This window comes from Aotus nancymaae, unplaced genomic scaffold (genome assembly GCF_030222135.1).
Source record: "Aotus nancymaae isolate 86718 unplaced genomic scaffold, 86718_ANA_hifiasm-v0.15.2.pri h1tg000017l, whole genome shotgun sequence".
NCBI classification, from domain to species: domain Eukaryota; kingdom Metazoa; phylum Chordata; class Mammalia; order Primates; family Aotidae; genus Aotus; species Aotus nancymaae.
In genome coordinates, this window is record NW_026988429.1 from 11,845,001 (window position 1) to 11,872,293 (window position 27,293).

A 27,293-nucleotide genomic window follows, 5' to 3' on the forward strand; every position below is an offset into this window, starting at 1 on the left:
TTACTAGAGACAGGGTCTGGTTCTGTCACCCAGGCTGGAGTGCAGTGGCACTGTCATAGCTCACTGCAGTCTCATATCCCTGGGCTCAAGTGATTCTCCTGTGCTAGCTTTCCAAGCAGCTAGGACTATGGACATGCTCCACCACGCCTGGCTGATTTTATTTTATTATAGAGACAGGGTCTTGATATGTTGCCCAGGCTTATATATAATATTATTTGCTGAGTGTGGTGGGTCATGCCTATAACCCCAGCACTTTGGGAAGCTGAGGTGGGAGAATCGCTTGAGCTTAGGAGTTTGAGACCAGTTTGGGCAACACAGCAAGACACTATCTCCAAAAAAAAAAAAAAAATTAGCTGGGCATGGTGGCCTGTGCCTTTAGTCCCAGCTAACTGGGGAGGGTGAGGTGGGAAGATTGCTTGAGCCCAAGAGTTCAAGGCTGCAGTGAGCTTGAACACACTGCACTGCACTATAGCCTGCATGACAGAGTGGGACCCTGTGTCTAAAAAAAAAAAAAAAAAGCTATAGGGGTCCAAAATTTATTTAAAGCCTTTAACAAGGTATTTGTGTCTGGGTGGGCATGTGGCTCACACCTGAAATCTCAGTACTTTGGGACTCTGAGGTGGGAAGATCACCTGAGGTCAGGAGTTCGAGACCACCTTGGCTAACATGGTGAGACCCTGTGTCTATTAAAAGTACAAAAAAATTAGCTGGGTGTGGTGGTGTGCTCCTGTACTCCCAGCTACTAGGGAGGCTGAAGCAGGAGAATCGCTTGAACCTGGGAGGCGGAGGCTGCAGTGAGCCTAGATAGCACCATCGCACTCCAGCCTGGGCGACAAGAGAGAAATGTCTCAAAAAAAATAAAAGTATTTGTGTCTGGAGTCTGGATGTGGTGGCTCACACCTATGATCCCAACACTTTGGGAAGCCGAGGAGGGAGGATTACTTGAGAACAGGAGTTTGAGACCAGCCTGGGCAACATGGTAAGGCTGGTAAAGCCCCCATCTCTACAAAAAATTAAAAAAAAAAAAGCCAGACATGGTGGTTTGCACCTGTAGTTCCAGTTACTCTAAGGCAGGAGGATTGCTGAAGCATAGGAGTTCAAGTCTGCTGTGAGCTACATTCACGCCACTGGACTCTAGCCTGGGTGACAGAGGGAGACCATCTCAAGAAAACAAAACAAAATAAACAAACAAAAAAAGTATTTGTTGGAGAAGCTGACATTTCCTCCTTGGAACTGATTTCTTCTGGAATGGGTCAAGAATGTTCGTTCCCTTCTGAATGTCCCTGTTATTGTTCTTCTGTCTTCATAAACACTGTCAAGGAAGAACAGATTTTCTCTGGCCTAGAGCCAGGTTAGTGGAAAAATCCTTTGCCTTGGGCCCCCTGCTCTGGTCCACTGGGGCAGTCCTCTGATCACTGACTGGGATAAATGACCTCCACGGAGGCCCCTGAAGGGAAATGCAGATTTGCTGAACTCTGGAAGGGAAAAAGGGGGTTGGCGAGCCATCATTACAGACACTGTGCTAGAGGCATTGCACTGCACATGCTATCCTTTTGCTTCTTTTTTTTTTTTTTTTTTTTTTGAGACGGAGTCTTGCTCTTGTTGCACAGGCTGGAGTGCAATGGCACTATCTTGACTCACTGCAACCTCTACCTCCCTGGTTCAAGCGATTCTCCTGCTTCAGCCTCCTGAGTAGCTGGGATTACAGGCTTGTGCCACTATGCCTGGCTAATTTTTGCATTTTTAGTAGATATGGGGTTTCACCATGTTGGCCAGGGTGGTTTCAATCTCCTGACCTCATGATCTGCCCGCCTCGGCCTCCCAAAGTGCTGGGATTACAGGTGTGAGCCATTGCACCCAGCCCTCTTTTTGCTTCTTACCAGCACCGTCTGAGCTAAGCATCAGCACCTGCAAACTCCACAGAGGTAAAAAATGTTCACTCAGGGGCCTGCAACTAGTAACCCAGAGCTTTCTGACATCAGAGCCCAGGATCACAGTATTTCAGACTTCAGGGGTTTTAGTGCTTTCTGCCACTCAAGGACCTGAGAACAAAGGCTGTCCAGTAAGAAATTTTCGTAACTGCATTCTATTTCCCTGTGAACTAGGCCTAGCATGGTTGATCTCAGTCTCTAGAAACTGGAGTCAGATATTCAAGATATTAAAAGGAAATCACTAGTGGGGCATCATGGCTCCTAGGACTTTGGAGGTTAAGGTGGGAGGATCGCCTGAGCCCAGGAGTTTGAGACCAGCCTGGGCAACACAGTGAGACCTTGTCTCTATTTAAAAAAAAAAAAAAAAAAAAAAAAGGAGATGGCTGCCCTTTCTAGATTAGGAGGTCCAGCCTCAGAAAACCTAGGAGGGCTGCTTGATCTTTCTTTTCTAATTCCTGACAAGTTAGAAGACCTTTGGCGTCTGAGAGCCCTTTTGCTTTAAGCTTAAGCTCTTGTTTGGGAAGCCACTGGGAGGACAGTGAAGAGTGCCCGCCTACCTGGGGAAACCTGAGTTAGGTGTGGCTGGAGCGACTCGAGATGCGAGGTGGGCGGGGGCAGGCTGAAAGTTGGAGCAAGCAGGAAGTGAGCCGAGGGCCACCCTAGGAGGAAGCCGACTAGGCGAATTCACCTGCTGACCGGCCTGAGCTGCTCTGAGACATGGTGAGCGAACCGGTAACAAGGAAAGGGCTGATTTAAAGAGGGGCCAGAGGGGGCTCGGGACCGGGAGTTAGCTGTGAGGGGGGAGGAGAGTTGGTGGCAAAGTTAGAGGGCTGGACCAGTGCTGCCTGTGGCCTCTCCTCTTTGACAACTTGGCTGCAAATAGCTCTGAGCCGTCCTGGGAGGTGTTCCTACTCCTTCTCCCTCCCTCCCCTGACCTCTGTGCTGGTCACGAGCTGGGCTTCGGTGCCGGTGCCGACGAGGGGCTCCGAATTCCAGGCAAATAGTTGTTACGCCTTCCTCCTCCAGGGAGCCCCGAGGCGAGTGTTGTGACGCTACCAGGCAGAGCCCCAGCAGTTCCCAGTTCAGATTCCAGCCCAGTGGCAGGAGCGCTCTCGGGCCTTTCGCTTTATTCCCACACAGAAACACAAAGGATTTGTGTGTATACGGAGTCCTTCGGGTGTCCTTTCTCCATTTACATGAAGAAGAGAGCTAAGCGTTTATAAAAGAACCAGAAGTTGGTTCTCTGTGATAATCTAGTTCTGACCCGTGCCACTGGCTTGTTTTTGGAGGTCAAGGAGGGAGGAGCTTAATAGTATTTTTCTCTCCTTGTTCAAAAACTTGGTCATGAAGTTTCCCAGATGAGACATCAGCCGGGGAGAGGACTAGTCCTCCATTTCCCCCAGTGCCAAGACGGGTGTTTTTATTTAGTATCTGCATAAGCAGGCAGTTCCTTGGTGCCTGCACGTGGTGCCCAGTGGTGGGGAAAGCAGAAGTGTGCGGCTCAACGGTTCCTGGCACCTTCTGGGGGACTTGGTTGCCTGTTGCTCTGGGTCACAGCAATGGCATCGTAGCCAGAGCAGGGCTCCAGCAGCTGTCTTGGAGAGGCAGATGGGTTGGGCTAGGTGAGGATATTCTGCGGGCCAGCACGGACACTTTTTTTTTTTTTTTGATGGAGTCTGACTCTGTCGCGCAGGCTGGAATATAATGGCATGATCTTGGCTCACTGCAACCTCCACCTCCTTGGTTCAAGCGATTCTCCTGTCTCAGCCTCCGAGTAGCTGGGGTTACAGATACCTGCTACTATACCCAGCTATTATTTCCTGTATTTTTAGTAGAGATGGGGTTTCACCATGTTGGCCGGGCAGGTCTCGCGCTCCCAACCTCGTGATCCATGTGCCTCATCCTCTCAAAGTGCTGGGATTACAGGCCAAGCCACCGCACCTGGCCTAGCACAGACATTTTCAATGAGGATCCAGAGAAATCAGGAAAGGGGGGTGGCTCCAGGCGTTGTAAATAGTGGTGGGCTCTGCCGTGGCGGGGGAACATTGTGAGATGCAATGCGGCTCTGCTGTATTCTATGGCCCTCTTTAGGGAGCAAGGAAGCAGTGGGGAGGGATTTAGTGATGTGCTGCTTTTCCTTGTCAGGGGCCCAAAAAGAAGTTTGATCCAGTCTGTTTAGCATCACATCTCACCTTCTGAGGCTTACAAATGCATTTATTTTTTATTACACAATACATGAAAACATTCTCTTTGTAAACATTTCAAGCATTTTACAAAAAGCTGAAGTCCGCCTGAGGCCTTACACTCCCAGACCTCTGAGGCCAAGTCTCCAGTTCCCCCAGCACTTGGTCTAATTAACCCTGTGTTGCTGTGCAGGAGGAAGCCAGTGAAGGTGGAGGAAATGATCGCGTAAGGAACCTGCAGAGTGAGGTGGAGGGAGTTAAGAATATTATGACCCAGAATGTGGAGCGGATCCTGGCCCGAGGGGAAAACTTGGAGCATCTCCGCAACAAGACAGAGGATCTGGAAGCCACAGTGAGACGGGGAACCCACTGGGGGCTGGAGGAAAAGAGGGAGGAAGGGAATTTCTTTTTGGTGGGGCAAAATGAACAGGAGGGCCAGAAGTTAGCCATTTCTGTTGCTTTTCACCAGGTTTGGGAGCTGATGTGAGCAGAGTCTCTACTTCTGAATCTGCTCCGATCCACAGATTGTTAGGGATCCCAGGGAATGGATCCCTTGACTGGGGCTTGAGGTGGTGGCTCACCCATAGAGGCATGTTCTAAAACCGATAGCTCAGTCAGCCCCTGCATTCTCAGGCTTCTCTCCTGGGAAACTGATTTTCCCTTTGAAGCCTGCCCATGACAATCATTTGCATCTGACCTTCCCAGGGCAGAAATATTGGCTCTGAGGAAACTCCCCTATGGCCTCTAGCCTTCTCTAGGAGCTATTAGGCAAAGGGTGAGAAATTGCTGGCGTCTTGGTGAGTCGGCTTTAAAAACAAGCTAGAAAGAGCAGTAAAATGCTTTGATCCCAGGGTCCCCTGCTAGATGAAGGCTAGAATAATATCTCCCACACATCTTGCTAGACCTCATTCTTCTCTCTCTCCAGCCAGAGGCTGAGGCCAGCTGTTTCAGGGAGGAAGTAACTCCAAAGTTGAGCAAAGTCTGGAGCCTCAGGCTCTGTGCTCAAGGAGAGGCCAGCTCTGGCTTTCTGAGTTCTGTGTGAGCTCTTGGCTCTTGAGTATTGCTCCCTTGTCTCCCTGGGACTCAGTGCCTGTTTCTGTAGCTTAAATGTAGCTTATTTTGGGGAGCACAGCCCTGGGGACTTTTTTTTTTTTTTTTTTTGAGATGGAGTCTTACTCTGTTGCCCAGGATAGAAGTGAGTTCAGAGGCGCGATTTTGGGTCACTGCAACCTTCGCCTCCCAGGTTCAAACGATTCTCATGCCTCAGCTTCCTGAGTAGCTGGGATTATGGGTGTGCACCACCACACCTGGCTAATTTTTTGTATTTTTGGTAGAGATGGGGTTTCGCCATGTTGACCAGGCTGATCTCAAACTCCTGACCTCAGATGATCTGCCCGCCTTGGCCTCCCAAAGTGCTGGGATTACAGATTACTATACCTGGCCAAGCTCCAGGAAATTCAGTGTCTCTAACTCGAATTGCTGGGGACGGGAAAGAGTGGGTGGAGGAGGAGGAGTTCCCTTACTTCCAATCCTCTGTACTGTCCTGGTCCCTCCTTCACCCTCAGCAAGGAGTCTTGGAGCTGGGAGAGGTGCCCACCTGGAGCCTGCATTCCTCAGTCACAGGGTCTGCCCTCCCAAGGGCACATTGTGCTGCCAGTGTTGTACCTTTGGGTGTGAGCAGGTTTCAAGGACCCCTCAGTGTGCATGGCAGTGCAGGGGTAAGAAGAGAAAGGGAACCCCTAGTCATATCTAGGTAGAGACCTCACAGGATTTTGAGAATTCTAAATTTCAACCTGGCCTTCCAGATTTTTAGGAAGGTATATTTGTCAAGGTAGGTGGATAGAGCATCTTTTATTTAGTAGTTTGTTACCTCAGCTTACAGTGTCAGTATTAAGATGTATGGCTTGAGCAGGGTATGGTAGCATGTGCCTGCAGTCCCAGCACTCAGGAGGCTGAGGAGGCAGGATTGCTTGAGCCCTAGAGATGGAGGCTGCAGTGAGCCGAGATTGTGCTACTGCACTCCAGCCTGGGTGACAGAGTCAGACCCTGTCTCAGAAAGCAAACAAAGAAAGCTGGGCATGGTGGCTCACGCTTGTAATTCCAGCATTTTGGGAGGCCAAGGCAGGCTGATCGCCTGAGGTCAGGAGTTCAAGACCAGCCTGGCCAACTTGGTGAAACCCCATCTCTACTAAAAATATAAAACTTAGTTGGGCGTGGTGGTGCACCCCTGTAATTCCAGCTACTTGGGAGGCTAAGGCAGGAGAATTGCTTGAACCTGGAAGGCAGAAGTTGCAGTGAGCTGAGATTGCGCTACTGCGATCCAGCCTGGGAGGCAGAGTGAAACTCTGTCTCAAATAAACAAACAGACAGATGTCTAGCCTTGTAGGCCTGGCGTGGTGGCCCATGCCTGTAATTCCAGCACTTTGGGAGGCCCAGGTGGGCAGATTATTTGAGGTCAGGAGTTTGAGACCAGCCTAGCCAACATGGTGAAACCTCATCTGTATTAAAAATACAAAAGTTTGCTGGGTGTGGTGGGTGCCTGTAATCCCAGCTACTCAGGAGGCTGAGGCAGGAGAATCACTTGAGCCCAGGTGGTGGAGGCTGCAGTGAGCCAAGATCTCGCCACTGCACTCCAGCCTGGGCAATAGAGTGAGACTCCATCTCAAAACAAAACAAAAAAAATGATGTATGGCCTGTGGGCTGCATTTGTATTCTTGTACTCTTGTTCCAGTGGGAGGAGCCACTGGGTCACTCACTCTGCCTTATCCTTAACAGTCTGAGCACTTCAAGACGACATCGCAGAAGGTGGCTCGGAAGTTCTGGTGGAAGAACGTGAAGTTGATTGTCCTTATCTGCGTGATTGTTTTCATCATCATCCTCTTCATTGTGCTCTTTGCCACTGGTGCTTTCTCCTAAGTAACAGGGAACCTCTCCCACCTGCCCTTCTCTTCAGGGACAACCCTCCATAAATGAGTGCCAAGAGGGGTCTCCTTTCCTGTCCTCCTCTACAGAGAATGCTGCTCAGTCCTCCTGCCCCTCTTCCCAAGGTCCTGCTGCCATGTTGTATGCCCCAGAGGGCACCTTGGTCCCCTGGAAGGAGAGGGAAAAAGAAAGCTGGACTGTGGCTGCATTTCACAGGTCCTTAGAGTGGGTTGGAGAGACCTAGAGGGCCCAGCATGTGACTGGGAAACTACTGGTGGCCAGTGGGCAATAAAGACCTTTCAGTATCCCTATGTGTGTGAGGAGGCACTTTCTCCCTGCTCATTTTGCCTTTGGCTTTTCTATTTCTTTTCTTCCCAAGGTTACCTTCTGGGTGAGGTTCTCCCATTTGAGGTCCAAGTTGTTGGAGGGGCAAGGAGTATATGTTTGGAGAAGAAAGATGGAGCCCCCTGTCTTCCTTTATTCCTCCCTGTTCCATTTATTGTCACAGGTCTCAAGAACAAGAATTTTCTGGGAGTCTTGGCATAAAGAAAACTCAAAACCTTCATAGCATTTTTGGGTGGTATGTGAGATTTTTAAATGTCCCCATTGGGTCCTGCCATGACCTTTTAGTACTGTTCTTCTGGAGTCGTTAGCTAAGGCATGAAGCCTACCTGGACAGAGCATTTGAGCTGGTTGAGGGCCTCCTGCCTCTTCTATCACAGCCATCTCTCTTCAGCAACCCTGTAGTCTAGAGTCAAGGGCTGGAGGAACTGGACTGCTATTCCTTTCCTTGTGCTTCTGCGTGTTCTAGCTGTCTTTTCTCTGTCCCTGTCTTCTGGGACTTAGCAAAGCCTCTGGATCTCAGCTGTTCAGAGGGGGCGAGCATCTCTCCTTGGCATCCTATGGTTGGGCACAGTCAGTCAGTCAGTGTCACAGGACAGGGCCAATGGCCCTCTTTCCCGTCTGTGCACAATGAGCCTTTCTGTCTCAGACCCCCCTCTTCCCTACCAGGTTCCACCATCACTGTCACTCTTTCCAGTGCCCAGTCTGCCTTGGTTTGCAGGGAGGGTTCTTGCCATATCTGTTCCTGTTTCCTCCACAGGCTTTCCAGAATTGGAAACAACCTGTCGTTGGGAGGAAGGGGAAGGGTTGGGATTCAGGATTTGGGACTAGATTAGCAAGTCGGGCTCTGCAAGAATCATGCTCTGAAATTTGGGGAGGGAGGAGGAAAGGTCAGAAAAAACCCTTGTGGTATTTTTATTTTTATTTTTTTTGGAGATAGGATCCCACTCTGTTGCCCAGGCTAGAGCGCAGTGGTGTGATCATGGGTCACTGGGCTTAAGAGATCTTCCTGCTTCAGCCTCCCTTGTAGCTGGGACCACAGGTGTGTGCTACCACGCTTGACTAATTTTTAAAATTTTTGTAGAGACATGGTCTCACTGTGTTGCCCAGGCTGGTCTCAAACTCCTGGGCTCAAGCAATCCTACCACCTTGGCCTTCCAAAATGTGGGTTAATTATAAGTGTGGGCCACTGTGCCCCGCCTTGGGGTAGTCTCTGCTACAACTATATTAATTCTCTCTCTCCTGGATTCCAGATGCAAGGAACTGAAGTGAAGCGTCTGCCTTGGGACCCAGACTGTCCAGGGTAGGAGTGAGGGTCTGTGAAACCCCTCTTGGTCTGGGACTTCTGTATTCACAGAGGCTCAGCCCCAGAGAGGGAAATTTTCAACTCTCTTGGTCAAGAGAGGCCTCATTTGAGGGACCGGGCCCAGTGGCTCACACCTGTAATCCCAACACTTTGGAAGGCTGAGGCAGAAGAATTGCTTGATGCCAGGAGTTCGAGACCAGCCTGGTCAACATAGTGAGACCCTGTCTCTCTCTCTCTCAAAAAGAGGGACCTTATTTTGAGATGTCAGTGGCAGCTCGGAGTAGTGGAGAACAGGTAGCTGGGGGTTTCTCTGCAGCAGTGAGAGGAGAGGATAGGTAAATTCCACTCAGGAAGGCTCTGGAGTGGTAGCAGACATACCAGCCTTCCCCTGGTGTGACTGAGGAGCAGGCGCATGGCAGGTGCATGCCAGCACAAAGCTGCACTTGCCCTCATGGTGAGGAGAGACATACAGAAAGGCTAGAGCTAGTACTTCGCCCATGTGGAGCTGCTTTCTTTTTGAATAGAGGTGAAAGTCACATAACATACAGTTTATTATTTTAAATTACAAATCAGTGACATGTAGTGTATTCAGAATGTTGTGTAACCACCACTTGTCTTTAGTTTCAAAACTTTTAGGGGGTACTGTTTTTGGGGTGAGAGGCACTCACCAAGGTAGCGAAGACCCTGCCTGGCTTGTTTATGGCGTCTCCAGGACCTAGTGTGGTGCCTGACCGTGGCACTGGTAGGGTGCTTGTTGAGTGAATGAATGATGCCTCTTCAGGTAAACCTGACTTAGAAGACTCCAGGGCTCACTCCACTGTGCCCATTTCACAGATCGGGCCCTGAGGTGTGCCCGTTCACCAGACTGAGGTGTCATCTGAGGTCAGGCGCCCGCGGTCCGGGAGGAGGCGCCTCTACGGACCCGGTTCACTGCGGTCCATCGCTTTCGGTTTGACTTGGTTTCGGGCGCTGCTAGCGGAAGGCGCGCCCCCCGCCCTCACCCAGCGGCCCGGCCCGGCCAGCCCCGCCCCGCCCCTGCGCTTCCTCCTGGGCCGCTGGCGCTGAGGTCGCTCAGCAAGCAGAGGAGCCGGGAGCGGGCGAGGTGGCGGCCGCAGCGGCGATGGTGAGGGCCCAGGCGGGGCCGGCCAGCCCGGCGACGGGCTGAGGGCGAGTGGCGGGGGTGGGAGAGAGGAGTCCGAAGTTCGCGAGCGGGGGCGTCCCCTGGGGTCCGGGCGGGTCAGACCTGAGGCGTTGACCGTGGCTGGAGCAGGACGGGGCGGACCCTCCACACCCCGCGCACCACCTGGGAGGGAGATGCGTGCGCCCTGTCCTGGCTGTGCTGCGCTGCGCCGCGCGGTGCGGAACAAGCGGGGCTCGGGTTACCCATTCTCCTGAAGCAAAGTGGCTAAGAGCACCGGCTTTGGAGTCAGACTCCGGGCTGGGATCCCAGCCCTGTGACCCGGGGCGAGTCACTTAACCTCCCTGAGCCTCCTTTTCCGCGTCTGTGAAGTGGGGTCAGTAAGACCTGCCTTGTTGGGTCCTTGCGAGGTTAAAGGAGACACAATGGCAGAGAGCCGCCTGGCACTCAGAAGCCACTGCTACGAAGTGGTAGGGAATGAGATGACCTCGTCAGCCCTTTCCGCAGCTGTGAGGAGCCAAGCCTGGCCCAGGAGTTGGAAACCTGAGCAGATGGGGTGGCAGGGCCATTCCAGCCCCATGGCAGGGTGTTGGAGGGCGAAATCCTCCCCTAGGGAAAGAGAAAGGGAGATGTTTACTCTGAAAGTTCCACTGAAGTTATCAGAGTGTGGCACAGGCCTGACTCCCTGCTAACCTCTATCTAGTGACACATTCCTGAGTTGAGTCACCCCCACTCCTGCTGCAGACTCTGGCCCCTGTCCTCACTTGCCATCTCCAAGGCAAAGATGTCAGGAACAGCTGGTACCAGTTTCCCCCTTTCCCTGGGGCTCCTGGGAAGATGGACTGGGAAATAGGTTTGGTGCTTTAAGATTCTGCCTTGGAGAAACTGACAGAGGTGTGATGGATGTGGCCTGGCTAGGGTCAGTGCCTGGATGGCCTCATCTCCAGGGGACTTGGAGGCAGGAAGAGGAAGTGGGGCAGGAAGGTAGCACTGAGCTCTGAGGTCAGGCCAGGAAACTAGGAAGGCTCTGAGAATAGGGCAGAGCCTAGAGCCCATTTCAGAGTGTGCAGGGCAAGGGATCAGGCAGGGGTAGAGGTGGGCTTCAATGGGCCCTTAGCTATTGGGGAGAAGCTCCTGAAGTAGAGGCTGAAGACAAGATCATTTATTGGGGGAGGAGGGTACTGGCAAACCCGGGAATTCTCACAGGTACATTTGAGGCAATCATAGAGGAGAGCCTGGGGAGGTCGTTCCTCCACCCATTCATCTCCTAGCCTCGTCCTTCTGTTACTTCTTTCATTCTTGCCCCTTTCTCTGTCCCCAGCTCTTTCCCTTTCTTCCATCCATCCCCTTTCCCTCCCTGGTCCTTCTTCCTTTTACTTTTCTTTTCTTCTCCATGACTCATTCAACCAACAAGGATTTCTTGGGCATGTCCTTTGTGCCAGTCATGGTGACAAGTATAGGGGACAGAGCAGGAAAAAAGCAGTGATGGGAAAAATGGAAATGGAATGAGTAATTACTTGAATTCATTCATCTTGTAGATTATCCTCTCTCCAAAGAATGTGTGTGTTGAGCCAAAGCCTCCTTCATATGCACACAAATTAAGTTGGTAGCATCAGAAGGTTTGGTACGTCTTTAGTCAGCCAGCTAAAGTGTCTGACCTTCCTGTACCTGCATCTAACTTAGCACACGGATTAGAAATGTGATGCCTGGAGTCTGTGTTGGTTCAACTCCCAGATCTACTCACTGGCTCTGTGATCTTGGACAGGTGATTTAACACCTCTGAGCCAAAGTTTCCTATAAAATGGGGATAATATGGTCTTCAGTGGGTTGTTGGGTGAGGATTAAATGAGACAGAGCAAACAGCAAGCAGCATAGTCCTTAGCTCAGAGTACGTCCCATTGAATGCTGGCTGTTCTTCTTGCTCAAGATGTAAAACTTCAACAGCCTGCAGTGCCAGATGAAAATAAACTAGATGCTAGTTACCAAAGGCCCATGTAAAGTTCTGAGCTACAGGTTAGAAACAATTATGTGTAAAAGTTTGCCATAGGGAAGAACTTGCTTGGCTGTGCATTTTGTAAAACTAGGAGGTTTTATTGACCACATGCATTGTGCAATTCTATTTTTTGTTTGTTTGTTTGTTTTTTGAGATGGTGTCTCACTCTGTTGATCAGGCTGGAGTACAGTGGCATGGTCTCAGCTCACTGCAGGCTCCACCTCCTGGGTTCAAGTGATTCTCCTGCCTCAGCCTCCTGAGTAGCTGGGACTATAGGCGCACACTACCACTCCCAGCTAATATTTTGTATTTTTAGTAGAGATGGGGTTTCACCATGTTGGCCAGGATGGTCTTGAACTCCTGACCTCAGGTGATCCACCCACCTCAGCCTCTCAAAAGTGCTGGGATTACAGGCATGGGCCACTGTACCCTGCCTTCTCTGCCATTTTCTTACTTTCATCCATGCCTGTCTCCCACCAATAGATAAATTATCCTGAAGTACTTCTTCACTGTCACCCTTGGCTCAAAAACCCATACTAGCTCTTAAGTTTTATCACTCGTTTGGAGCCAGCCTTCTCTACCTGACCTTTTCTGCCTTCTGTAGCCCCATCCTGCACTTCCCATCCTCTGCCTGGTCCTCACTGTCGGGTGTGTCCCTATCTCTCAGTGCCAGAATGTTGGGGTCACCCCCCATTCCAGTGGTACCTTCTCTGTGGGGAGCTCTGACACTTACTATCTGTATCGCACAGTGTAACTCTTTACTCTTCTCTAATTGTATTATATTACATACGTCTTTCCCCAGGGCAAAGTAGTCTCCTTAAGAATAGGCACAATTAGGCCAGGCACGATGGCTCACACCTGTAATCCCAGCACTTTGGGAGGCTGAGGTGGGAGGACTGCTTGAGCCCAGGAGTTCAAGACCATCCTGGGCAACATAGCAAGACCCCATCTTTTAAAAAAATAGGCACAATTCATTCAGGAACTGTTTATCACATCTCTGTTGTCTGCAGGCATTATGCTGAGTTACAGTGTGGCATAAGGCAGTGTGGCCATTGTCCTCTTGCTTACCTCCTTCCAGGGTCTGGAGCTTTATTTCTCACAGTGCTAGCAGAGACCTGTGTATATAGTTAGTGTTCTTTTTCTTCTGGTTGTGTGGGGGGCCAAGAAGGGCCTGAGACTTGAGTCTAAGGCCTCTGTGTTCCCTGGAGCAAATGTGTTCTTTTAGGCCTGGGTCCATCTTGGCTCCAGGCAGGCCTGGCTTCGCATCAGGGTCCAGATTACAGCTAGAAGCACAGCCAGCTCTCTGGAGAATGTGACCCAAATATCACCCCTTGTTGAAGAATAAGGTAACAACAGCTGTAGCATTCAGAATAGAAAAAAAAAAAGATAATATCCAGCATTCTCCCACTCTCTAGCAGTGACTCTTATTTTTGAGTCTTTGTCCATTCTCAAGTTTTTGCCTTGGACTATTTAATTTTGTGTTTTGTTTTGTCTGCTATATGGAGTCTTGCTCTGTTGCCCAGGCTGGAGTGCAGTGGTGCGATCTTGGCTCACTGCAACACCACCCGGGTTCAAGCGATTCTCCCACCTCAGCCTCCTGAGTAACTGGGATTACTGCACCACCATGCCTGGCTAATTTTTGTATTTTCAGTAGAGACAGGGTTTCACCATGTTGGCCAGGCTGGTCTTGAACTCCTGGCCTCAAGTGATCTGCCTGCCTCAGCCTCCCAAAGTGCAGCTTCCTTGCTCTCTTCAATGTTCCTCTGTGTTCCCTGCTTACTGCCTCCCTCAGTCTGTGAGCACACCCTCCCCTACAGTGGTTTGCCTGACCCCTCTTGAAGCAGGTTGCTTTTCTAGTTCATGGGTAAATATTGACCTATTTGGGTTTCAAATGCCTGCTCCTCGAAACTCATGCTGGGCTAGAAAAACATGCTGAGAGAACATCTCTTGAGAATAAGAGTTGCTTTTGGTTAGGCTGTAATGTAATTAGGCCACTCACTGAGTCCATGCTTGCAATGGTCAGCACTGTGCTGGCCTCCCGGTGGGATGGTGGTGGACAGAGGCAGGGCACTGCTCCTTGCCCCCACTCTGGGAGTTTGTGGTCCAGCTGGGGAGATAAGACTCATACACTGGGAATTCTTGGAGGCTGTGTGCCAAGCAGCTGCAAGGATCCTGAAGGAGGATTCTTGCCTGAGTGCGAGGCGGTGGCCCTCTGTGACCACCAGATCTCTTCTAACACTTCTTAAGTTTTCAGTTTTAAGTGGAATTCATTCAAGTGCCAAAATGTCTGTTGTAGACAATGGGTAACGTGGGCTGGCAGGAAAAGAAGCTTGGCCTTCTTGTGAGGAGGGGAAGGGAACAGGGATGGGCTATGGGGAACTAGGCTGAGAGGAAGGAGTTTCTGTGGTTTGCTAATCCTCTGGTATTCATTTCCCTGAAATGTCCCTGGACCTGTTCCTAGGTTTCCAGCTTATACCAGGGCCTCATGCCTGGGGTGTCTCTCTGTTACATGCACCCAAAGCCCAATGCCTTTCTTGCGCATGACCCAGACTTTCTCTCTCCTCTGTCTTTTCAACCTCCCCCAGCTTGGATCCAACACATCCCTTCCCAGTCCTCTGAAATGAGCTGGTGTTTTCTGTTAGGCGAGGCTGCTGCCCAGGCTGGGAAATCCAAGGGTTGGTCTCATCTCTGTGAGTTGGACCCCAGTGAGGATCTTGGCTGACCGGAAGGCTGGAGGCCAGAGGCCGGTACCACTGAGGTTCCCAGGCAGGGAGGGAAGTTGGGGCAGTGATCTAGGGAGCAGGATCAGGGGAAGAGGCAGAACTGGCCTGACCAGTCAGAGGCCCAAGGAGGGAGATCTGAGCTTCTCAGTTTGGGATAGAGGGGTTAGGCAGAGACTATGATGTGTGCTACTTCAAAATTACCTTTCTAGCCCTGGAGGGTAGGTCTCCTCCTTGTGTGTTCCAGCCAAGTAGCTTGGTTACCCATTCTTTGCTGCCTTCTTAGGCCAGTGGGAAACCTTAGGGCAGGTGTGCATTGATTGGGTAGAGGCCATTCTGGAGCAGGTAAGAAAAGAATCTGCTTTGTGGGAGGATGGGGTCCTGGGAAGATCCCACCTTGGGACAGCTTAGAGGAAGTTGAGGTGCTAGAAGCCAGGGCTGAGCTAGGTCCTAGGCCCTGCCTTGATGTGCAAGGGGAGGAGCTTGTGAGACCAAAGGTGTGCTGCACTTCACTCTGCATACATCATACCCTTACACGAAGGATGCTGTTACTCTCATGCTGTGCCCACCTACAGAGGGAGAAGGAGGCTTCTAGATCTCAGGGCCAGATGAGGGCTAGGTGGGGGCCTCATGCAGCCCTGGCTTGGTGCCCAGGCAGGGAAAGAGTTGGAGCGGTGCCAGCGGCAGGCGAACGAGGTGACGGAAATCATGCTTAACAACTTCGACAAGGTCCTGGAGCGTGATGGGAAGCTGGCCGAACTGGAGCAGCGTTCAGACCAACTCCTGGATATGGTGTGAGGCCTGGGGGAGCATGGAGGGGTGGGGAGAGGCTTGGCAAAGGCTCTCTTGGGCTGTATTCAGGACCTACAGGTCCTTGGTGGGGTTGAGGCCTTCTTGGGGGCCAGTGTGGGGCCTCTGGGTTTCCTCAAGCACCCATAGCCTAGATATGCAACAGGTAGACCCCACAAAATAAGGCCTTGGTTTGAAGCTATGGATCTTCCTAAAGGTAGAAGATTGGCATTGTTTTTTGTTTTCTTTTTTTCTTTGAGACAGGGTCTCACTCTGTTGCCCAGGCTAGTACAGTGACATGATCACAATTTGCTGCAGCCTCTACCTCCGAGGTTCAAGTGATCCTCCTGCCTCAGCCTCCTGAGGAGCTGAGACTGCAAGCATGCACCACCATGCCTGGCTAATTTTTGATTTTTTGTAGAGATGAGGTCTCACTATGTTGCCCAGGCTGGTCTTGAACTCCTAGACCACAAGCAGTCCTCCCACCTCAGCCTCCCAAAGTGCTGGGATTACAGGCATGAGCCACTGTGCCCAGCCTGAGGACTGGCATTGTTAACTGAGGGTGAGCCGCTACGGCTGAAAGTCAAAGGCCACACTTATGTTTGCGATGAGGACAGGCTGGGAGGGTTCTGCTGGTATAGAAAGGGAGCAGACAAGATGGGGAGGATGCAGGAGGAGACTAAGCCTTACTGAGATGGGGTTGGGAGGAGCTGGCTTCCAGGCCAAGGGTGTGCCAGCTAATTCCCACTCTGTGTCTGGGGGTGTCTGCAGAGCTCAGCCTTCAGCAAGACTACAAAGACCCTGGCCCAGAAGAAGCGCTGTGAGAACATCCGTTTCCGGATCTTCTTGGGGCTAGTGGGCGGTGGCCTGCTCATCATCCTGATTGTGCTGTTGGCAGTCTTTCTCCCTCACAGCAGTGACAGCAGTAGTGCCCCACGGACCCAGGATGCAGGCACTGCCTCAGGGCCTGGGGACTGACCCAGCTGGTCCTGAGGAAGAAGCCAAATGGCTGCACTGGCTGGTTCTGGTCTCCAGAGAACCTTGATGTTTGCTGTCCTCTGACCTACCAAAGGGCAAGCCAAAACATGTGCCAAAGGGCAGCCACAACATGTGCACCCCTGCATTTCCTGTCACGCTACAGACCGGCCCTCGAGGGCAACCTGCTGTACTGGCCATGCTGGGCCAGCCCTACCTGGAGCTTAGTAAAAGCTGCTGTTTGATTAAAAGCTGGTGTATGTGTGTGAAGGTCCCCAGGTTCGTTAGTCCCATGTTCCAGGTTGGTTAGTCCCATGTCCTAGGGTAGAGACCCCTAGGGCTGCTTAGAAAGCCCATCACCCAAAGAACTCCAGCCCTGGGAGATGGCTCCTTCCTCTCCTTTCCCTACTTGATCCAACCCTACACAGACAGGCAGTGTGGGTGCAAGAATACAATGCCCCTCAAACCAGACCCTGGAACCAGTCCTCCCTATCTCAGAGCCTGTTTTTCTGAGAATGAAATCTATTATGTTTCTGTCATCTTGGGGATGCTAAGAGGACCAATGAGACTGTAGCTGGGATGACAAAGAAGAAAGCACTTAAAAAAAATTTTTTTTGTGACTGGGTGTGGTGGCTCACGTCTGTAATCCCAGCACTTTGGGAGGCCGAGATGGGTGGATCACCTGAGGTCAGGAGTTCAAGACCAGCCTGGCCAACATAGTGAAACCTTGTCTCTATAAAAAAATAAAATAAAATAAAAATTTTGTTTTTGAGACAGAGTTTTTGCTCTGTTCCCCAAGCTGGAGTGCAATGGCATGATCTTGGCTCACTACAATCTCCACCTCCTGGGTTCAAGTGATTCTCCTGCCTCAGCCTCCTGAGTAGCTGGGATTACAAGTATCCACTACCACGCCCAGCTAATTTTTGTATTTTTAGTAGCGACAAGGTTTCACAATGTTGGGCAAGCTGGTCTTGAACTCTTGACCTCAGGTAACCCACCTGCCTCAGCCTCCCAAAGTGCTAGGATTACAGGTGTGAGCCACCGCACCTGGCCCAAAAATTTTTTCATAAGGCTTTCACCTTCAGATAAATGGTTTCCCCTTTGAACACTTCCCACTCCTCAATTTCTCTTTCCACATTCTACCTCAAGCTTTACATTAGATTGCAGATGGGGAAGTGACACCAAGAGATGGGGATCTTAAAGCGCTTCTTGATATTCCCATCTCCCGCCCTCCTTCCCTCCCTCTTTTCTTCCCTTCCTCTTTCAAGGGGGTCTCTTTAAGTCGTCCAGGCTGGTCTCGAACTCCTGAGCTCAAGCAGTTCTCCTGCCTTTAGTACTGGGATTACAGGCGTGAGCCACATGTCCAGCCTGAATTCAGGCTTTTCAAAGCTACAGGGCCATTCAGGGCGAGGCAGGCAGTGCCTTTAGGGCCACAGCAAAGATCACTGGGCAAAGGCATGGAAGAAGGAAAGAAAGCACACCAACACTGTGGAAACAGGGCAGTCTCTGCCTGGGTTACTTAACTGCAGCTCAAACTCAAGTGTGAGTGGCAAGGGGAATTCAGGGTAAAGCGTGTAAAATAAGCAGTTCCTTGCTGGGTAGAGTGAGGGCTACTGACAGAAACCAGAAAAAGTGTGAGTTGTGTGGAGCGTTACCCGTTACAGAGCAAGTTAGTTTCACTGAGCTCATTACCATCGTCCTCTTTTTTTATTCTTTTTCTTTTTTTGAGACGGAGTCTCGCTCTGTCTCCCAGGCTGGAGTGCAATGGTGCGATCTTGGCTCAGTGCGACCTCTGCCTCCCAGGTTCAAGCGATTCTCCTGCCTCAGCCTCTCCAGGAACTGGGATTACAGGCGCTGCCACTACACTCAGCTTTTTTTTTTTTTGTATTTTTAGTAGAGACGGGGTTTCACTGTGTTGGCTAGGCTGGTCTCGAAATCCTGACCTCATGATCCGCCCGCTTTGGCCTCCCAAAGTGCCGGGATTACAGGCGTGAGTCACCTCTCGGGAAAGATGGAGGAAAGCACTTGGCCCTGCAGTTGGTCTGCAGCACCACTTAAAGACTGCAAATTTGGGCAAGCCACTTCTGAGGTAAAAAGGGCATAATGATGCTTAGCTCCTGGGACTACTGAGGGGATGATCGGTGTGTAAAACATTCATCAGTCTAACAGTTCTAGATACTAAATAGTACCTATCATCTAAATCATTCAGTGCAGTGGTTCTTAAACCTGCTTCACCTGTAGAATTTATACAAATGTCGTTGCCCAGGCCCCACCATAGATCAGTTAAATCGGTATCTTTGAACGTATCCTCCGCGCCCATTCTTTCCTCAGGGGATTCATGTATAGGCAGGAATGAAAAGGTGTTAGGACAAGCCACTAGTTTTACAGAAGCTAGGGACAGCAACGGGCTGAAGTTAACAGTCCCATGAGCTGGTTGAGGCCCCAGCTCCCCGGCAGAGGGGCCTCTCTCTCTCGGTTGGGGAGGCTTGCCTCACCCTTTATTATTACGCCTAACACCTAAGAAATGCGCAGGAATTTTTTTTTCGGGGGTTGGGGAGGAATCAAACGCAAACTCCTGAACCAACTAGAGCGCCGCGGGGCAGAATCGTCCGGTGGGGACTGGGACAGAGCATCGAGAAGTGCCCTGACCCAACGCCCGCAGGAACCTGAACCCCTGGGCCAGCGCTGCCTTCTCTCTGAGAGGTCTCTAGCATCTGCACTGTTAAAGCCCTCTGAGCCTCAGGGCAGACTGACGACCCTTACAGACCAGACATTTGGATGCGACCACGCCGGAAATTCCCGGAAATTCAGTCTTGGCTCCGATTCCAAAACAAATATTTCCTCACCAGCCCGGATCTCTGTCTTTAGCGTTAGTCTCTGGTCACCTGACCTATTTAAGCCAATGAGAGGCGGCTGAATTAGTACTTCCGCTTTCCGTGCGCGTTAACGAGCCACTATGCCCGTCCCTCGGGTACTCTGATTGGCCAGCCTCTCTCAGCTCGTCAGTTTATTGGCCAGAGCCTCTAGGCCGCGATCGAGCCGGGTCCGAGAGCTGTGTCAGACGGCTGGGCAGCCATGGCGTCCTATTTCGACGAACACGACTGCGAGCCGTTAGACCCCGAGCAGGAGACTCGAACCAACATGCTGCTGGAGCTCGCAAGGTGGGTGCGCGGGGCTTGGGGATGGGGTCCAGACAGCAGGTTTCTGGGCTGGGGCTGGCTGGAGAAGGCGGATTACCAGGGACAGCTGATTCTGGGGAGAACGGATGAGTAATCTGCAGTGTTAGTCCGGGCGGTGAGATTGAGGGGTGTGGGAATGAGCATCTCGACAATTTGGGCAGTCCGTTGGGCGGGCCTCGGCAAGGAAATTGAGGGAAAGACGAGCTGGAGAGTGGTGGACTTGGGGGTGGAAGGACAGCAGGCTCTGGGAGGTCCCGGAGAAGGTGAGGCATGGGGGCAGGGTTGGGGTCGTGTGCTGTGAGTGGGTATATTCATCAGGAACAGCAGGCACTGCCGACTTGGAATCTGGCTCCACAAGGTTATTCTGCGTGGCCTGAGTAACTTCTCTGAGCCTGTTGCCTCATGTGTAAAATGGGAATAAAACTTTATGTGCTGTGGCGGTCTGGTAGCAGCTGTAAACTATTTCCCATCGTGCTTTTTATCTAGTGAGCATCTACTAACTACTAACGGTAGCTATTATTCCTACTAGCAGGGCAGGGTGTTTATCGGTTACTGTCCAGTGGATTATTGGGGCAAAGATAAAGCATAGTTTTCCTTTGTTCTGACTTTACATCCTCTTCCCAGGTCACTTTTCAATAGCATGGACTTTGAAGACTTGAGGTTGGTAGTAGATTGGGACCACCACCTGCCTCCACCAGCTGCCAAGACTGTGGTTGAGAACCTCCCCAGGACGGTCATCAGAGGCTCTCAGGCTGGTGAGGACACTAATATTTTCTGCTATTTGGGCCAGACCCACCCCTTCCCCAAGTCAGACTGTGGTCTGGTCCTTAAGTTTTCCAGGCCAGATGGGGCAAGTGTCCTTCAGGAGTGGGAGCTTGGGAGGCAGGGACTGTAGCATCTCTCCTGATCAGCACTCCTTCCTAAAGAGCTCAAGTGCCCCGTGTGTCTTTTGGAATTTGAGGAGGAGGAGACTGCCATTGAGATGCCTTGCCATCACCTTTTCCATTCCAGCTGCATTCTGCCCTGGCTAAGCAAGGTACTGCTTCTCTTCTTCCAGCTCTCACTCTGCTCTGGGCCCAGTACTCAAGCTTCTTTCTGTTCATGGACTGTTGGGGGATCAAAGAAGGGTGGCACTTGGGAGCAGGGGAGGGTGGTTATCAGCTTATGAAGATCAGACCAAGGCTAGACACTACTATACTTTTCTCAGACAAATTCCTGTCCCTTGTGCCGCCATGAGCTGCCCACTGATGATGACACCTATGAAGAGCACAGACGAGATAAGGTAGGGGCTGATGGTTAAGTGGAGGGGTCGTAATAGGCTCCTTCAGTCCTGTCCTTGCTGCCATCACTTTCCACTTCGTCAGGACTGGACTAGGCCTCACAGTCCCTGGCTCTGGCTGGCTTCTTAGTGACTTTGGTTTATGGTAAGAGCCTCAGCAATGCAGATGCCAGAGGCCTGAAAACAGAGCCAGCCCCATGATAGTTGCCCATCCCCTCACCCACAGGCCTTCAGTTTTGGCCCCTGCCCAGTGTGCCCTCTTTCCTTCAGGCTCGAAAACAGCAGCAGCAGCACCGACTGGAGAACCTCCATGGAGCCATGTACACATGAGGAGGCTGAGGCTGAGCGCCGGCCCTCTGCGTCTTCCTTACAAACCTTGAATCCTCATTAAAGGTTTCTGTACTCACCCTGAGGCTGTATTGATCACAGACCTGGTCAGGGGCTCTGCATCCTCCTTCAGGTCTCTACTGCTATTGGGGAAGGTGGTCCTAAACCGCGAATCAGGCTGTGGTTTCCCACCCTGCTGGCCCATCTAGACTCATGGCAGTAGATTACTGCACCAGCCTGGGCTTGGGCCTATGTGTTCATGGTTGGAAGGCAAAATGTGTCAGGGTCTGGCACCCAGTTAATTACTTAAAGCTGATAAACTAGCCTGCAGCCTCCTCCCACTGCAATTTCTAGTTAACTCTGGAATCCCAGAGGTTTTCTTTTTCTCCATTGAGAAAGCTGCTTTTAATATTTTAAAGTTGCTCTCTGTACTACCCGCACCTTCCACCCCATGCCTCTTACTGAGGAATCAAAGTTCAAACCAGACTCTGAGTGGGGGATGGGTGAGATTATTAGATCAAATCAGTTCTTTAGATTGTTTAGAGGCCCAGAAGAGTTTTAAGCCCTTCAACGGGTATTTGAATGGTACCTGTCATCCTTTGTTTCTGTCAGCAAAGTGTGCTCAGCACTCTACTGGGGCAGGGGGGCAAGGGCTTTCTCCCATCCTTGGCTTATGGAAAGCCATCCCAGATCAGGTACCCCCTTTCCCGACTCTCCAGAACAGACTACAAACATGCAAATTAGAATTCTTTTAATATAAAAAAAAGTACTAAAATACCCACGTGGTTCTGCTGTGTTATTTGCCCTAAAGGAAGTGAGGGGCAGAGTGAAGAATCCCAGTGCAGCTCAATGGGCCCAGAAATGGGCCTTTCCATAGGCTAAGGCGTACCCACTCCACCTCCACCAGACTTCTATCCCCACTGCTGTTCCCAGCCCCCAATTCCTGCAGCAGGAAACCCCAGTGGTCTGGCTCTGGCACTGGGAGTAGAAGGCACCTGAAGGGCTGGCTGGGTGAGTGAGGACAGGTGACCTTTAAAAACAAAACGACACCATGGGGTGAGGAAGCAGGTCATGCAGCTGTGGCAGCTGGCAGGGCCCACTCCTCTGTGGCACAGGTGGACGTGGGATGGCCATTTCTCCAGAAGTGAGGAAGCCCAGATCCCAACAGAATACTTTCTCAAAATTGTTTTTGGTACAAAATAAATGCAAAGAAGATACAGGGTGGGTTGCTGCGGAGGCCGGGCCAGCCACCCTCCCCAGACCTTAGATCATAGCGATGCTCTCAGGGGCACAGTTGAGGTGGGTGGAGGTGCTGCTGCTCCCGGAGGACTTGCAGGCCCGGCCAGGGGTAGGTTGCAGTGCAGCCACCAATGTGTCTGAGGAGACTGCCCCAAACTCGTAACTGAAGGTGCCATAGAAAATGAGGATATCGATGACACACACCCACTCACACAGGGCTGCCCCATGTTGCAGCTGAGAACTCTCATGGACAAAGAAGACTCCACCTGAAATGGGGCTAAGGAAATGTTCAGTAGGACATATGGAAACCTGGCAACAACCCTTCTGCAGTCCCAGGCCTCACCTCCCCAAAGGGAGCAGACCACATGGCAGAGTTAGGCCTCCATCCCCTCATCCTCTTGGGAGGGAGAAAGGTTGAGCTAGAGGATGAGTTCCCGGCTGCCCCATCATAGAAGGATACTGAGGACCAGGGTGATGAAGGCGATGACAGCCAGCACACTTCGAAGATAGGCCACAGCCAGGTCCAGCGGGGCGGTGGCCCCTTGGTAGGAGAGAACACAGTGCAGGCAGACAAAGAGCAGCCCCGCAGGGAAGGCCACACCAGCTCCAATGTAGTGCAGAGACCTGGCATGATCCACCTGGGCTCAGAGAAGGGTCAGTTGGTGATGTGGCCAGCCAAACCCCTCCACCCTTCCTTCAATGGATCTTCTCTCTCCCTCTTCCTTTCTCCCCCTCCTTTCTCATTCCCTCCTTCCAGCCCCAACCTTGAGGTGCCACCCTCTGTAGGCAGCCAGGCCTTGTTAAGTAAAGTTCAAGGTTTGCAGGGAAGAAAGGGAAGCACCTGAAAATTGCCGACCACCAAGAGGCCTGCGGCGTTGGTGCAGCCAGTGATGAGCGCTGTGGTGTTAACCCAAGAGTGCCGACTCTGCTCCAGGAGCTGCCCGTAGCGCAGGAGGCAGATCAGGGCCACTGGGGGAGGAGAGCAAGGTTGGGGCGTTACTCCAGCCATGGCCCCGCCCAACGAGCCTGTCAGCTTTCCGCTCCCCACCGTTCTGGTGCTCCTGCCTCATCTGAGAGGCAGAAAGGGAATGGACAGGCGGGTGGTAAACTAGGTTTCCTCAGGCTCCAGCCAGCAGGGTGGCTGTGTGGGAGTCAGCCTTTGACCTTCAAGGAAGGCGAGAGAAGTTGCCTCTATTATTGCCTTAGCGCTTGGTGGGGAGGGCTGCACAATGGGCTTCCTGGGCCTTTCTGTATGGGAGGCACTGGGCTGGGCAGGCAGGGTCAGGGCTAAGGGTACAACTCACCCATGAAAGCACCCATGTTGCCAATGAGGCTGAAGAGGCAGCTTTCTGGGGGATAGGAGCCACACTTGCTGCGAGGAGGGGGAAGGACAGAGTAAGAGGGGGCAGGAGGCCCGGGGGGCCCCCATTCTGGCTCACTGGCTCTCCCCTGCTTTACCTGCACCTGCCCCTTAGCAGGTAGGCCACTGATTTATGTAAAAAGCCAGGGTCCCTCATGAACAACTTGTTCCAGGCTGAGCCGCCAAAGGAGAGCTCATGCGTGTGAGAGAGAAGGGAGTGCCCAGGAGTGTTCGGGCAACCCTGAGACTCTTTGCTGAGCCCTGCCGCTGGTCTGGCTATCCTTGAGCTAGAACACGGGCTGGGCAATCTGAGGGCTTGAGCTTAAATCTGGGTGCCTCCACTTATTATCTGTGTGATCTGCACAAGTAATACTGAGCCTGTTTCCTCACCTATAAAATGGTGAAGACAACAGCTGCCTCCTACCAGGAGGATGAAAAGAGACAATGCATATAAAGCACTCAGCAGAGTGCCTGCCCCATAGTAACTGCCAAGTAGTATTGTTATTAAGTGGCCCTTAGGATATTTATTATTCCTGAGACCCAAGGACAGCTCTTTGCTTGAGGGGCTGTCTGGGAGGACCTTAGATCTTCCTGACCTGCCCAGTGTCCCTAACCTGCCCAATGTCCAGGCCTTACCTGATGAGGGGGACATCGTCCAGGGTGCAGCAGGTCTTGGGGCCCCCTTGCTCAGCAGGGTCAGGAGAGCAGGACTCGTTGTAGGACCTGGCAGGTGGGACAGGGAGTAGACTGGGGGAAGGGACTGCCCTTCGGCCCTTGGCCTATAGCCTCAGACCTCATAGGGGACTCTCTCCCAGACTTTCCCTGCAGGGACAAAAGATCCCACTCCCCAGGGCCTGCCTGAAGCAGTAGCCAAAGGGGCAAAAGGATGGTGGGAAGTGGGTAGGTGCCATGAAGCCATGCAAGGGACCAGTTTCAGAGAAGAGCAGTGAGGCTCAGCAGTCTGGCTGGGCTCAAGAGGGGACAGAGATGAAGGAAACTTTAGAGTGAGGTTGTCTGCAGTGCTTCATACCAGTTCTCCACGGGGCATACATGGTGGTTCATCACAGCCATGGCATACCTGTGGGAACAGAATTGTCATCCTGCCCTCATGCCTCTCCTGGCTCAGCCTTCCCAAGCCCCCCTTAACCCGCTCCACAACCCTTTTCTTCCACCTTGATTTCTGGGCCCTATTCAGCCTCATTGTTGCCAGGGACTCAAGATGAGGGCCGTGAGGCTTGATGCCACACCAGCATCTGCAGCATGGCCCCCAGCTAGAGGCCCTCTGGAAGTTGCCCTGGCCAGAAGTATATTTGTCAGGGCCACCCTGGTGGACAGCAGTGGTGCCAGCTTGTCCCAAGGGGCTGTGTGCCCAGGCACCAGGCCAGGCTTTGGAGAAAGCCAGAGTGACCCTGGGTACCACCCTAGAGCCTACAACAGGACAAGGGACTTTGTGGGTGACAAGATCCTGTTGTCCCCCCCAACGCCCGCACCCCGATTTACTCACACAGTCCATATGCCAGTGATGGAGAACGCTGACAGGCTGACAGGCAGGAGGATCCAGGCGGTCATGAGGGAGGGGAGCCAGGGTGGTGGTGTTGTGGGGGGGAGGACAAGAGGTAGATGGGGAAGTGGGGGCGGACCAGCTACCTTGAGATGTTTCTGCCACAACCATCAGCTGCCCTGGCCTGGTGGAGAGAGACAGATCAAAGTCCAGTTGTGGGTGACTGGCCAGGAAGGGGGAGGGTAAAGGAGGTCAACACCTTATCCAGCGCTCCTGTTGGGTCTCAGAGCGTCCAAAGTTTGGGCTGACCCCATGCCAGAACGTAGACACCCACTGGCATTGGGGGCCTCCGCGGTCAACCCAAATGCCACCGGCGTGCTGAGAGATGTAGGCGAATCGTAACATCTGGAAGGGAGTTACCCTCCTGAGGGACCAGGGCTGGGAGAAGGGCTGGACAACCGATGAGGCCACGCCAAGGAGAGGCTGGGTGCGGGCCCAGTGGAGCGGTGGCGAGGCGGCAGAGCGCAGGCAAAACCACCTGACCATCGGCGCCCAGAGCGAGGGGCGGGTTCACGCGGGAAGCTCGGCCCGGCACCCGCTCGCCTGGACGCGGGGACCCCGGCTGGGACCGGAGCCTGCGGCCGGTGACCCCCGGGGACCCGGGACGCGAGACTCCCCGGGTGATTCCTGGAAGCCCGGAGGAAAGGAAGGAGCCCAGTACGCACCTCCCGGGAGCGCCCAGCCGCCGCCGCGCCCTGCTCGTCCCCCTCGTGGCGCCGACTCCAGCTGCGGCCCTCGGAGCAGCCCTGAAAGGTTTAAAGGGCCGAGCGGCCCCGCCCCTGGCGGCCCCAGGCCTCGCCGCGCCGCCCGCCGGGACGTGGAGTCCGCTCAGCCCCGGCCCCGGCGCCCGCGCCCTGACGGAGACTACAACTCCCGAGCCCCCGCGCCCGCGTCACGGGGGAAACGTGGGCGGTGTCCCAACTTAGGAGGACCTGGGCGCGGAGGGCTGTGGCCTGAAGACCACTCTAAAACCGAGATGCCTAGGGGTTCCGTTTACCCTGTTCCTGCAGGGGAAGCGCCGGCAGGTGGGGACCTCGGGGCAGCCCTCATTCCAGCTCTACCTGCGAGTGTCGCCGTGCACGTGGCTGGAGGAGCGTCCCTCCGCCACCGCGCACATTTTGCAGCCTGCACCGGCTAACGGTGAGTCCTCTAGGACGCTCTCTCAATGCCTGCCACTGGCCGGGGCTGCGGTGGATCCAGAGAAGGAGACACAAACCCTTGGCTGTTTCTTAAGAAATCCAAGCGCTTATGCTTCCTGTGGCTCAGCAAACTCCGGAGGAGGGCCGCTCTCATCAGATACTTTTTGCTTTCCTGCGTACAAGTACACAGTGTACTAGCCAGAAATCAATGTCCAAGACGTGTTTCCCGACTGGTTAACACTTATTTGAAATAAGGCGGCAGAGAACAGAGGACATCCATTCTAAATAGACACATGTAGGTGTCAGTGTAGATTAGGTAAGGATTAACTTGACCAGTGTTGATAAGCAAAGAGGGGAAGGTGAGAAACCTGGAGGAATCTGGGAAAAGGGAACAGGATAGTGAGGGGAAAATTACTGACCAGCTTCACCAAAAACTTACAGGCTACGAGTGCACTCCTGGACGTTTCTAAAATGATTGCAAGGGTGGAAATACTTTCACATATCAGAAGTGTGCCTGGCACTCTGTCTCGAAGGTGGTCCCAGCATGTCTTGGAGCCCTTGTGTGATGACACTTGGGCAGATCACCTGAATGATGCATGAGCGTAGGCTGCCAAGTGTGGAGAGCTGAAGTGGTAACACTGGTGAGGCAAAGGTTATGTGCAACAAGGCCCTGTGTTTTAGAGAAGCAGAGCATAATGAGAATAGACAGTAAACTGCACAATGACATGAAGATAGAGCGGAACAGACTACACAATGACTTGAAGAGGGAGAAACCTTCTTGGACCCAGTGGAAAGTAGAAATGGAAACAGAAAACCTGTTGGTAAGCCCTTTTCTTTTCCTTCTGAGACCGAGTTTTGGTTTTGTTGCCCAGGCTGGAGTACAATGGCGCCATCTTGGCTCACTGCTATG

General features: G+C 52.4%; 4 protein-coding genes across 9 annotated transcripts; 3 read left to right on the forward strand and 1 right to left on the reverse strand.

Annotated features, from left to right (window-relative positions):
- The first annotated feature begins 2,539 nt into the window (after window positions 1-2,539).
- On the forward strand, window positions 2,540-7,347 carry VAMP8 (vesicle associated membrane protein 8). The gene is made up of 3 exons (XM_012472954.2): window positions 2,540-2,651; window positions 4,308-4,466; window positions 6,890-7,347. Exons 1-3 carry the CDS (start codon window positions 2,649-2,651, stop codon window positions 7,028-7,030), a joined length of 303 nt encoding a protein of 100 aa, XP_012328377.1. The 5' UTR covers window positions 2,540-2,648; the 3' UTR covers window positions 7,031-7,347.
- Window positions 7,348-7,432: 85 nt separating this feature from the next.
- On the forward strand, window positions 7,433-16,550 carry VAMP5 (vesicle associated membrane protein 5). Of its 4 annotated transcripts, none has more exons than XM_012472953.2 (3): window positions 7,433-7,616; window positions 15,190-15,327; window positions 16,096-16,550. In XM_012472953.2, exons 2-3 carry the CDS (start codon window positions 15,244-15,246, stop codon window positions 16,300-16,302), a joined length of 291 nt encoding a protein of 96 aa, XP_012328376.1. In that variant the 5' UTR covers window positions 7,433-7,616; window positions 15,190-15,243; the 3' UTR covers window positions 16,303-16,550. The 4 variants fall into 4 exon arrangements, with proteins under 4 accessions (XP_012328376.1, XP_012328372.1, XP_064234028.1 ...); XM_012472949.2 differs by lacking the exon at window positions 7,433-7,616 and adding an exon at window positions 9,746-9,807; XM_064377958.1 differs by lacking the exon at window positions 7,433-7,616 and adding an exon at window positions 10,065-14,562 and having other exon boundaries at window positions 15,194-15,327.
- A 1,586-nt stretch (window positions 16,551-18,136) lies between these two features.
- Window positions 18,137-21,164, forward strand: RNF181 (ring finger protein 181). The gene is made up of 5 exons (XM_012472948.3): window positions 18,137-19,460; window positions 20,103-20,233; window positions 20,405-20,514; window positions 20,686-20,760; window positions 21,028-21,164. The coding sequence occupies exons 1-5, from the start codon at window positions 19,375-19,377 to the stop codon at window positions 21,085-21,087; spliced, it is 462 nt and encodes a 153-aa protein (XP_012328371.1). The 5' UTR covers window positions 18,137-19,374; the 3' UTR covers window positions 21,088-21,164.
- Window positions 21,165-21,818: 654 nt separating this feature from the next.
- Window positions 21,819-26,001, reverse strand: TMEM150A (transmembrane protein 150A). Of its 3 annotated transcripts, XM_012472945.3 has the most exons (8): window positions 25,910-26,001; window positions 25,188-25,368; window positions 24,714-24,761; window positions 24,320-24,406; window positions 23,628-23,695; window positions 23,165-23,292; window positions 22,784-22,961; window positions 21,819-22,589 (listed from the first exon to the last, which is right to left on the reverse strand). In XM_012472945.3, the coding sequence occupies exons 2-8, from the start codon at window positions 25,250-25,252 to the stop codon at window positions 22,348-22,350; spliced, it is 816 nt and encodes a 271-aa protein (XP_012328368.1). In that variant the 5' UTR covers window positions 25,253-25,368; window positions 25,910-26,001; the 3' UTR covers window positions 21,819-22,347. The 3 variants fall into 3 exon arrangements, with proteins under 3 accessions (XP_012328368.1, XP_012328369.1, XP_064234027.1); XM_012472946.3 differs by lacking the exon at window positions 23,628-23,695; XM_064377957.1 differs by lacking the exon at window positions 25,910-26,001 and having other exon boundaries at window positions 25,188-25,698.
- Window positions 26,002-27,293: the final 1,292 nt, after the last annotated feature.

What these genes read in the sequence shown, in the direction of transcription:
- VAMP8 (XM_012472954.2), top strand. An exon ending in CAGAGGATCTGGAAGCCACA is followed by an intron (nt 4,467 to 6,889) that starts GTGAGACGGGGA and finishes TATCCTTAACAG; the next exon opens with TCTGAGCACTTCAAGACGAC.
- VAMP5 (XM_012472949.2), top strand. An exon ending in CAGACCAACTCCTGGATATG is followed by an intron (nt 15,328 to 16,095) that starts GTGTGAGGCCTG and finishes GGGTGTCTGCAG; the next exon opens with AGCTCAGCCTTCAGCAAGAC.
- RNF181 (XM_012472948.3), top strand. Translation starts at nt 19,375, where the DNA reads ATGGCGTCCTATTTCGACGAACACGACTGCGAGCCGTTAGACCCCGAG. An exon ending in CATCAGAGGCTCTCAGGCTG is followed by an intron (nt 20,234 to 20,404) that starts GTGAGGACACTA and finishes TCCTTCCTAAAG; the next exon opens with AGCTCAAGTGCCCCGTGTGT. An exon ending in AAGAGCACAGACGAGATAAG is followed by an intron (nt 20,761 to 21,027) that starts GTAGGGGCTGAT and finishes TCTTTCCTTCAG; the next exon opens with GCTCGAAAACAGCAGCAGCA.
- TMEM150A (XM_012472945.3), bottom strand. Translation starts at nt 25,252, where the DNA reads ATGACCGCCTGGATCCTCCTGCCTGTCAGCCTGTCAGCGTTCTCCATC. An exon ending in ATCACTGGCATATGGACTGT is followed by an intron (nt 24,762 to 25,187) that starts GTGAGTAAATCG and finishes CTGTTCCCACAG; the next exon opens with GTATGCCATGGCTGTGATGA. An exon ending in TGGTGGTCGGCAATTTTCAG is followed by an intron (nt 22,962 to 23,164) that starts GTGCTTCCCTTT and finishes CTCTGAGCCCAG; the next exon opens with GTGGATCATGCCAGGTCTCT.